Below are 11,849 nucleotides of genomic sequence, written 5' to 3' on the forward strand. Positions count from 1 at the left end.
TAGTGCCATTGTACAAAGGCAAAGGGGATAAGAGTGAGTGCTCAAATTACAGAGGTATAAGTTTGTTGAGTATTCCTGGTAAATTATATGGGAGGGTATTGATTGAGAGGGTGAAGGCATGTACAGAGCATCAGATTGGGGAAGAGCAGTGTGGTTTCAGAAGTGGTAGAGGATGTGTGGATCAGGTGTTTGCTTTGAAGAATGTATGTGAGAAATACTTAGAAAAGCAAATGGATTTGTATGTAGCATTTATGGATCTGTAGAAGGCATATGATAGAGTTGATAGAGATGGTCTGTGGAAGGTATTAAGAATATATGGTGTGGGAGGCAAGTTGTTAGAAGCAGTGAAAAGTTTTTATCGAGGATGTAAGGCATGTGTACATGTAGGAAGAGAGGAAAGTGATTGGTTCTCAGTGAATGTAGGTTTGCGGCAGGGGTGTGTGATGTCTCCATGGTTGTTTAATTTGTTTATGGATGGGGTTGTTAGGGAGGTGAATGCAAGAGTTTTGGAAAGAGGGGCAAGTATGAAGTCTGTTGGGGATGAGAGAGCTTGGGAAGTGAGTCAGTTGTTGTTCGCTGATGATACAGCGCTGGTGGCTGATTCATGTGAGAAACTGCAGAAGCTGGTGACTGAGTTTGGTAAAGTGTGTGAAAGAAGAAAGTTAAGAGTAAATGTGAATAAGAGCAAGGTTATTAGGTACAGTAGGGTTGAGGGTCAAGTCAATTGGGAGGTGAGTTTGAATGGAGAAAAACTGGAGGAAGTGAAGTGTTTTAGATATCTGGGAGTGGATCTGGCAGCGGATGGAACCATGGAAGCGGAAGTGGATCATAGGGTGGGGGAGGGGGCGAAAATTCTGGGAGCCTTGAAGAATGTGTGGAAGTCGAGAACATTATCTCGGAAAGCAAAAATGGGTATGTTTGAAGGAATAGTGGTTCCAACAATGTTGTATGGTTGTGAGGCGTGGACTATGGATAGAGTTGTGCGCAGGAGGATGGATGTGCTGGAAATGAGATGTTTGAGGACAATGTGTGGTGTGAGGTGGTTTGATTGAGTAAGTAACGTAAGGGGAAGAGAGATGTGTGGAAATAAAAAGAGCGTGGTTGAGAGAGCAGAAGAGGGTATTTTGAAATGGTTTGGTCACATGGAGAGAATGAGTGAGGAAAGATTGACCAAGAGGATATATGTGTCGGAGGTGGAGGGAACGAGGAGAAGAGGGAGACCAAATTGGAGGTGGAAAGATGGAGTGAAAAAGATTTTGTGTGATCGGGGCCTGAACATGCATGAGGGTGAAAGGAGGGCAAAGAATAGAGTGAATTGGAGCGATGTGGTATACTGGGGTTGACGTGCTGTCAGTGGATTGAATTAAGGCATGTGTATGGGGGTGGGTTGGGCCATTTCTTTCGTCTGTTTCCTTGCGCTACCTCGCAAACTCGGGAGACAGAAAAAAAAAAAATATATATATATATATATATATATATATTGATTTACATATCTGTTAATATTCAGTAATGTGACTTCTAACCAGCTTCATAAACAGAATTTGGGAAGTAGATTAGTCATTCCTTAAGGGTGTACCAATATTTCCTCATGTAGTAATAATCTTTTTCCCCGTATATCTTCTTAAGCTTTTTGTGGCTGTTTCTATTTTGTACTGCATATACATAAAGCTTATTATCCAACAGTAAGGGATAGCCATTGGAGATATTTAGATTTAATATAACTGGGTAAATGTTATACAGTACTGTATATTCTCAAAATAATGTTGATTTTGAAGTGTTGTTTTAGTCAAATTTATTAGGAATTTTTCCTGAATCTTTGTTAATTTTATCTTTGTTCAAAGCAGTAATGTTTTAAACAGTTTCTCATTTTTCATGGCATTCCCTTAATAACCTCTGTACATTTTTTAGGAGTATTTTTCATTAATACTTAAAGATCAAAGATCAGGATAATATTTTAACCCTTTATCCTCAGAGAAATATTTTATGTGGGAAAAATACCATGTGTTGACATGTTATCAGTAAATCAAATTATTACTGTTTCTTCAACTGTCACAGGGACCCATCTCAAGTATTCTGCAGTGGTTCATGGTATAATGCATTGAGGCAACTGAATATAGTAAGGTTAGTTAAATCTTAAAATTTCCACATTTTCAACCCCGTTTATGTGACAGCTATACAAGTAATATGTACATAGCTCAAAACTATATACTTAGAAATAAAAGCAAATAATTTGACAAGCCATTAGGCATAAATCATTTGCTGTTTGTATATAAAGTTGTCACCTGTACATAATAATGTATGAACGTTACAAAATATATCAGTATTCAACCTCATTTCATTGGAAAAAATATTTACAATCAGTAAAGCGTTGTTCATTTAGAATAACAAACTAGGACTGGTCTGGAATGAAAATATTCTGAATTAACATGTGTACTGATAGGTTTGAAGTCCAGGAGGAACACAACTTTTGGCTTTATATTGAGTGAAACTTATCATTTTGATTTTAATGTATTGTCTTTTGAAGTTTGATAGCTAAATGTCATTAAAAAAAAGAAAATTCAATATTAAGTAGTTGTTTTTACCCACATGAGTTGAAGCTTTTATGAAATTTAATCAATATTAAGTAGTTGTTTTTACCCACATGAGTTGAAGCTTTTCTGAAATTTAATCAAATTTCAATAATAATTTTAACTGCTTACTTATTTAGATGTGTTATCTCAAAGTAAAGTAAAATTCAAACATCAAAACAATGCATTCATACATAAAAACTAAAGAAAACTTTTAAAAGTTGAAAGCAAAAAGTTCATAAAGTTCCTCACGGATATTTTAATTTACAACACAGAAGTTCAGCGACATTGTTTTTTATCATTCTTAACAGGGAAATTGATTAATACGAGAAATGTAGTTGCTGTAACTTAACAAAATTTTTATTTGCAAATTTAGGGGTAAATTTAAGAGCAACCGAAACTTCAGTTCTGAATGAACTACTAAATCTTTTGCATTAAGAATTAACTGTTTACATTCACATATAGCTTCTCAGTGAATTTGTACACATCCTCAGTCTATGTCTAATGTGTTAATTGAAACATGAACTTCCAGAATAATAAAAGTGCTTGTTACTTTTTTGTTTTACAGACCAGTTTTACTTTTAAACCGAGACCAAAGACTTCTTTCACATTAATGCTTCTGCAGCTGATACATAATCACCCCTCTGGCATTTTTAGCCAAGTTATTTCTTGCTTTAAATAATTTTCTCATTTCATCCATTCATTTCTTCCTTGATCTACCCTTTCTTCTTTTACCTTCAACTAGACCTCTATATATCCTTTTCACCAATACATCTGCTGTAACAATCTTCGTTAGCTTACCAACCCGAAGGACTACCTTCAGTGTGTCTTGTGTCTTTCCAGTGGTTTAAAAAGTTCCAAATCAGTTACTTAAATATTGAAAAGCACTCTGAATTAACAAATTCAAAGTCATTGCCAGTATCAGTTCATTCATCTTAATTTTGATTCATCAGAATTCAGTATAAATGCAGATTATTAAAGCCTGTTATCCTTCCCAGTTTTCAATTAGGTAATCAGAGTATACAGAATGGTACACACATCATGCTTGATGTTTGCTGTAACATTCAGTCCCTTCATAGTGTCAGATTTTATAAAATGGCAGTTTCTCTTTCTATTTATCACATTAACTTCTCAAAATTTGTTTGGAACACATGAATATTTCCATCCTATGTTACTTATGTTGTTAGTAAATTATGTATTTTTAGGCATACAAATCCAGTGCTTGTGTTTCATGCAGTTAAGGCAACTTCTAGGATTTAATGAATTTTCAGAGTTTCATTAACATTTTAATGCCATTTGTTCACTGATTGTACATAATTCATATTGTGGAGGTGTGAAAGAATAAAATAAAACTTACATTAAATGTATTTAATTTAGTAACATCCTCATTTGTAAGTTCTGAGTTACATTTTTAAAAATAAAGCTAAGGACCCACTTTGCAGATACAACATGCAGTTTCTTTGAACAGAATGTGGAATGAGCACGAAGGGAAAAATAGAACTTTTCTTCAAATAACTTTGGGAATTCTTGGCATGGGTACATTAGTCTAATGAGTAACTTAGAAATTTATTAACCTATTTGTACAGTATGGGGAGGGAATTTTACCTTCTTGGGGCTGCATCTCTCTGTACATTTTCTATCGAGGGAATTTTACATTCTTGAGGCTGCATCTCTTTGTATATTTTCTATCATAAAATTTTGTAAATTTGTGAATGCTGTCTGTACTAACCATGTCTTCAGTCATTTTATTCAATTCATTCACTACTTATTTGCTCTAAAAAGTACTTCCCTACATCCTTTTTAAGAAGGTTCCTGATTTATTTCCCTACAGTTTTCAATGAACTGTTCCCTGTCTGTATCATCAGTCTAGTTTAAAAACTTGAAGGTTGTGATCAGTTTACCACTCACTCTTCTTTCCTCCAATGTTATTTATGGCTTCTAGCCTCTCCCTGTAACTTAGCTCTCTTAATTCTAGTACCATCTTTCTTGCTTTCCTCTGGACATTCTTTGTAAACTCTGTGCTGCTTTAGGTGTGGTGACCAAACTCAAGCATATGTAGGATGAGAACTTGCTGAACATCTTGTCCATATACTTGAAAGCTCTTATAATACTTCCCTGCAGGCATCTGGTCTCCTTAACTATTCTCCTAATGAGGGACTTTGGTGAAAGGTTGGGGATAATATCAATTTCCAAGTCCTTCTCTAGATAATATTTGTAATGAGGCTGTCTTTCACTTTGTCCCATTCTACTATAAATTAGCTTGGGTTTAATTTCATCAACCATGTATCATACAAACTTTGGAGTTTGTTAAGGTTCACTTGCATGATGCAATCCTACATCCTTTTAAGGTTCACTTACATGATGCAATCTTACATGCTTTTCACTTCCATCAAGAAATTTGCAAACATATTCATGTAGTTCATTTCATACCTATAGGCAAGTCATTTATATAGATAAAAAAAAGCAATGATCCAAGAACACAACCTTTAGGCATCCCACTGTTGATCTTGACCCATTTTAAGAAGGCTTCGCTCATATATTTTGTTTGTTCCCTTCCACTTGATCTTGTATCCAAAAAAGGGGTTTTCCCCTATTATTCCCACCTAGTAATCCAATTTCCTAATTAGCTTCCCATGCAGTATGGTGTCAAATGCATTCTGGAAGCCAGGTATAAACAATCCATCTGGCCTTCCCTTTTGTCTTAGATAGAAATCTAGAGATCTGTTCGTGAACTCCTCTCCCTAAAACATGTATCTGAGGTAATATCTCCTCTATAGGTCATCCAACTGCTTTCTAATTATCTTTTCAGATGTAATTACCTTATTTGTATTATATGGCAAGGGAGTTTTACATCTGTAAGTGACCCCCTCTCTTGAACATTTTATTATCATACAACCTCTTGAATTTACGTATGCTGCCTTATTATACCACACTATCTTGAATTCATAATTCATTTCCCTGTGTCATTTCTCCATGTGAAAAGGGAAAAGAATTAACTTAAGAAGTTACTGTGAGGTGTGGACACAATAGAGCCACACAGCATAGAGTAGTAAATAAAACACTATCATTTCCGACCAGTACTGGGAACAGTATAATTCTGCTATGATGTGACTTTATGGGACAAGGCAATTCAGGTGAAAATTCTCACCTTATATATTAGAAACCTGAATACTTCTATTCATTGCATAAATCACCCACTTTTCCATATGTGAACATGTCAGCTGAACATGATTTTGTTATTCTTAACCTGCTTTTAAGTGTTAAGATTCCCACACATTAGCAATTCTGGGGTGACCATTTTCTGCATTTTTTTCACCCAATTTTGTATTCATCTTTTTAGAGCAACTGGAAATTATGATGTATACAAATTTATAAGTCAGTTTTGTGAAATTTTCCTCATTCTAGTTTGATGATCTAATTTCACAATTAGTTCAGGATTTTTCATACTGATGAGTTTAACATAAGCCCTCTTTTTCTTTGGTATATGTTTACAGTGGTTGTAAAGGGAATCACATCGGAGGAAGATGTATTAAAAAGGGTACTACAGGACACAGTATTAGTACAGTACACTATATAATAATATCACGAGTGAAGTAAAGGAAGACATAAGGAACTTTGCCGATGATACCAGTGTTAGCAGACTGGTTGGATCAAAAACTGATCAAAAGGAGATGCAAGAACACTAAAGACTCAAGAACAGTGAAGACTCAATTTATAAAAGAGCAGAAGTTGACCCTAATGGAATTCAATGAATCTAAATCAATCTGATTAGATACGTTACAAAACAAGGAAAAATACTTTGGCAGTGCTGTATAAAGGTCCAACAGAAAGTGACAAAAAGTGGAAATGTAAAATGTCTGGATATCATTCAAGACCAATTCAACATCATTCAATACCATCATCACCGCAAGTACCGTGTCCATGAGGTAAAGCATTCCTTTATTCAGAGGAAGCGCAATAAATTTTCCATGACATCCACTGATAGCATTTTTCTATCCCTGTGTACTGAAAGATTGTGCCTCTGAACTTGCACTTGTGCTTACTTGTCTTTCATTTCTGTTTAACCTGAACTTTCCCCTTTTATTGGAAGCATGCATTGGTACATCCAAATCCTAAGAATGGAGACCTTTCATTTCCAAGTCTTTGAATCCCTCCTCAACTCCCACATCCTCAGAAATCTCCAATCTCATGAATTCTATATGATCACTAGTATGGCTTCCATAAGGCAAGATCCACTGGTGATATTCTTTCCTATCTTACTAATGTCCGGATTTTGGGGAATCCTATGTAATTACCCTTGACATATCCTGATATTCTTTCCTATCTTACTAATGTCTGGATTTTGGGGAATCCTATGTAATTACCCTTGACATATCCAAAGCTTTTGACGGGGTGGGGCATTGAGGTCTCATCTCTAAGCTCTCCTAATTTGGCTTTCATCCCTCATATCTTGCTTAAGTTGTTTTTGATGGATCAGTCTCTCCCTCTTTCTCTATCAACATCGGTGTCCCTCAAGGTTCTTTACTGTCTTCTATTTTTTTCTCATTTTTATCCATTTCCATTTTTCCACAAATAACCAAATGCACTTATATGCTGACGAATCGTCACTGCATTCCTTTACATTCTTCAATTTTGCTCCTTCTCTTGCTCGATTGGCATCTCACCTCGACACAACTTCCTTAATAAACTCAGACTTGGACAGGGTATCTCAGTGAGGTAGACGATATCTGTTCAAGTTTAATGCCTTCAAGACCCAATTTTATCCGTCTCTCTGCCGAAAACTCCTCATAAATTTCCTCTCACCTTTAACACTTCTGTAATCCTACTAGATACAATGTAAATATTTTGTAATATTCAGTCTTAGAAACCTCATATCACACAAAGAGTTAAGTCTGCCTCTAAGAAACTAGGAGTCTTGTTTAGCTGTCAAAAGTTCTCTTCTGAAGTTGCTCAGTTTATATATATACATTTTTTTTTTTTTTTTTGCTTTGTCGCTGTCTCCCGCGTTTGCGAGGTAGCGCAAGGAAACAGACGAAAGAAATGGCCCAACCCACCCCCATACACATGTATATACATACGTCCACACACGCAAATATACATACCTACACAGCTTTCCATGGTTTACCCCAGACGCTTCACATGCCCTGATTCAATCAACCGACAGCACGTCAACCTCGGTATACCACATCGCTCCAATTCACTCTATTCCTTGCCCTCCTTTCACCCTCCTGCATGTTCAGGCCCCGATCACACAAAATCTTTTTCACTCCATCTTTCCACCTCCAATTTGGTCTCCCTCTTCTCCTCGTTCCCTCCACCTCCGACACATATATCCTCTTGGTCAATCTTTCCTCACTCATTCTCTCCATGTGCCCAAACCATTTTAAAACACCCTCTTCTGCTCTCTCAACCACGCTCTTTTTATTTCCACACATCTCTCTTCCCCTTACGTTACTTACTCGATCAAACCACCTCATACCACACATTGTCCTCAAACATCTCATTTCCAGCACATCCATCCTCCTGCGCACAACTCTATCCATAGCCCACGCCTCGCAACCATACAACATTGTTGGAACCACTACTCCTTCAAACATACCCAATTTTGCTTTCCGAGATAATGTTCTCGACTTCCACACATTCTTCAAGGCTCCCAGGATTTTTGCCCCCTCCCCCACCCTATGATCCACTTCCGCTTCCATGGTTCCATCCGCTGCCAGATCCACTCCCAGATATCTAAAACACTTTACTTCCTCCAGTTTTTCTCCATTCAAACTTACCTCCCAACTGACTTGACCCTCAACCCTACTGTACCTAATTACCTTGCTCTTATTCACATTTACTCTTAACTTTCTTCTTTCACACACTTTACCAAACTAAGTCACCAGCTTCTGCAGTTTCTCACATGAATCAGCCACCAGCGCTGTATCATCAGCGAACAACAACTGACTCACTTCCCAAGCTCTCTCATCCCCAACAGACTTCATACTTACCCCTCTTTCCAAAACTCTTGCATTCACCTCCCTAACAACCCCATCCATAAACAAATTAAACAACCATGGAGACATCACACACCCCTGCCGCAAACCTACATTCACTGAGAACCAATCACTTTCCTCTCTTCCTACACGTACACATGCCTTACATCCTCGATAAAAACTTTTCACTGCTTCTAACAACTTGCCTCCCACACCATATATTCTTAATACCTTCCACAGAGCATCTCTATCAACTCTATCATATGCCTTCTCCAGATCCATAAATGCTACATACAAATCCATTAGCTTTTCTAAGTATTTCTCACATACATTCTTCAAAGCAAACACCTGATCCACACATCCTCTACCACTTCTGAAACCACACTGCTCTTTCCCAATCTGAGTACAGAATGGAAAAAAGGTGAGAACAATGGAAGTAAGGGGAGTGGGGGAGGAATGGGATGTATTTAGGGAATCAGTGATAGATTGCGCAAAAGATGCTTGTGGCATGAGAAGAGTGGGAGGTGGGTTGATTAGAAAGGGTAGTGAGAGGTGGGATGAAGAAGTAAGATTATTAGTGAAAGAGGAGAGAGAGGCATTTGGACGATTTTTGCAGGAAAAAATGTAATTGAGTGGGAGATATATAAAAGAAAGACAGGAGGTCAAGAGAAAGGTGCAAGAGGTGAAAAAGAGGGCAAATGAGAGTTGGGGTGAGAGAGTATCATTAAATTTTAGGGAGAATAAAAAGATGTTCTGGATGGAGGTAAATAAAGTGCGTAAGACAAGGGAGCAAATGGGAACTTCAGTGAAGGGCGCAAATGGGGAGGTGATAACAAGTAGTGGTGATGTGAGAAGGAGATGGAGTGAGTATTTTGAAGGTTTGTTGAATATGTTTGATGATAGAGTGGCAGATATAGGGGTGTTTTGGTCGATGTGGTGTGCAAAGTGAGAGGGTTAGGGAAAATGATTTGGTAAACAGAGAAGTAGTAAAAGCTTTGCGGAAGACGAAAGCCGGCAAGGCAGCAGGTTTGGATGGTATTGCAGTGGAATCTATTAAAAAAGGGGGTGACTGTATTATTGACTGGTTGGTAAGGTTATTTAATGTATGTATGACTCATGGTGAGGTGCCTGAGGATTGGCGGAATGCGTGCATAGTGCCATTGTACAAAGGCAAAGGGGATAAGAGTGAGTGCTCAAATTACAGAGGTATAAGTTTGTTGAGTATTCCTGGGAAATTATATGGGAGGGTATTGATTGAGAGGGTGAAGGCATGTACAGAGCATCAGATTGGGGAAGAGCAGTGTGGTTTCAGAAGTGGTAGAGGATGTATGGATCAGGTGTTTGCTTTGAAGAATGTATGTGAGAAATACTTAGCAAAGCAAATGGATTTGTATGTAGCATTTATGGATCTGGAGAAGGCATATGATAGAGTTGATAGAGATGCTCTGTGGAAGGTATTAAGAAGATATGGTGTGGGAGGCAAGCTCCCGAGAGCTGGCTGCCTGGGCAACTCAACACAGGACAGACCATGGAATACTTTTGTAGGCAAGCTGCTGCTGCTTCACGAGATTACTGTACGGCCGTAAATAAAAGTGACACACCAATACATTTTTTCCCCCTTTCGAGGAACGCTGAGGGTTAGAATAATTCTAGATGTAACAGATAATCATAAAGTTTAATGTATACTGTTTAGTTAAAGGATGGGACGTCCTCGTCCCACCCCCCCCTCCAAATACGCACATAGGCCTGCCTAATGATTCACCGCAAATGAAAAACCAACTTGGGCAAGGCTGCATCATTGCGAATTGAAACTGACACGATGAGGAAAATGTCGTTACAAAGGAGTCCATCCTGTCCCTCTCCCTGTGGACATATGATGGATATGGGTAGGTATATTTGAGGGTCTATGAGCCCTTAATGGTGTTATGTGGGCGAGTCTTGACCATGAATCCACTAGAACGGAAGAGGGTGGTTGTTGTTGATGAAATGTGAGGACAAGAAGTGGTGTAATGAATTTTGGAATATGCCAACAATGGTCATATAACAATGAGTTACGCGAGACTACGTATGCAAGAAATTTTTGGTAAATGCCAAACATTGGTCCTATACCACAGTTATGCTAATCCTGTTTAATAATGAATTTTGGAATAAGCTAACAGTGAAACAGCAACGAGTTACACTAAAAGTCATTACAAGATTACGATATAGGATATATGGGAGAGGGTTCTCGTTATTGCCACAAGCATGAAAAGCATCATCCTATCCGTAAAGATGTTAAAAAAAAAATTACCATCTCAGTACATATGTCGTTTCCCTACTTATGCCTAAAAGAGAAAAAAAAAAAAATTCCCCCTCTGTAGAAGCGCGTTTCAAGCACCTTTTTAAAAGATCCGAACGTGAACCACCATTGTGTCATCATAGCACGTCTGAAAAACGCTTTATTGCTTGGCCCACAACATTCAGATAGATGGCAAAATGGAACAGTTGTAAGAACTGATCATAATGGTCGCCTAGATTATCTGGTTGTGCGCGTCTCATCTTCCATATTTACATTAGTCCCGTCAAAAAAAGTTTAAATGATATTGCATCATACTAATGGCCCATAATTTGCAGTGTTTGAGATTTCTAAGAATTTATAAATATAATGGAAGCCAAACTTCAAAACTTACAAAAAAAATGCCCACAAGGAAATGCGGCATCATATGGAATTTCGTTGACAACATACATACTTGTGAAACAAAAATATCAAAAAAAAAGAAAAGCTTATAGACTTTATTCTACCACCCATGCTGCAATCATACATTACCCATTACGTCATATTATGGGGGAAAAGGGAATCAGAATTTAAGCCATCGCCTGAATATGTCTGATTCTATTTGCTCTTTCATAAGTCTGTACAAGACACGGATGAAAAACAAATATGGGATAGGCAATACCCAAGCTGACCCAGTGGTTCGAACCCCTTGGGTTTAATGTCATCATTTGCATGATAACCACAGGACCATCCGGGATATAATCAGTATATATAGTTAAATTATTATCAGCAAACGTTGATGTTATGAATCTATCTACTTTAGCTCCGCTTCGAAACTAGTCTGCTAATGTTTTAAGTGCTAACAATAGTTGGTTTATATTTCAGAAATAACAGCTGAGATCCGGTCTATCATGTCTTTCCCACTGAACAGCATTCATCAAAGCCGTAAAAGTATATCAAGGAAATTGTGGATTAATTAATGTACGCCAAAGTAGGTAATACACTTATAAAAACTGAAGATTAATTATAACATCAACTAGCCTTCCCATC

The 11,849-nt window shown here is 37.6% G+C and overlaps 1 protein-coding gene across 3 annotated transcripts in view; it reads left to right on the forward strand.

Moving 5' to 3' along the window:
• Window positions 1–7,522, forward strand: part of LOC139748624 (uncharacterized) — a 68,426-nt gene extending 60,904 nt beyond the window's left edge. For 2 of the 3 annotated variants that reach the window (XM_071661819.1, XM_071661820.1), the window contains exon 6: window positions 6,062–7,522. In XM_071661819.1, coding sequence (XP_071517920.1) covers window positions 6,062–6,144 — 83 coding nt within the window. In that variant the 3' untranslated portion in view covers window positions 6,145–7,522. Of the gene's footprint in view, window positions 1–2,055; window positions 3,931–6,061 lie in introns of those variants that run through there. The other variant, XM_071661821.1, reaches the window with a different exon arrangement.
• The last annotated feature ends 4,327 nt before the right edge of the window (window positions 7,523–11,849 follow it).

This window comes from Panulirus ornatus, chromosome 5 (assembly GCF_036320965.1).
Source record: "Panulirus ornatus isolate Po-2019 chromosome 5, ASM3632096v1, whole genome shotgun sequence".
Taxonomy (NCBI): domain Eukaryota; kingdom Metazoa; phylum Arthropoda; class Malacostraca; order Decapoda; family Palinuridae; genus Panulirus; species Panulirus ornatus.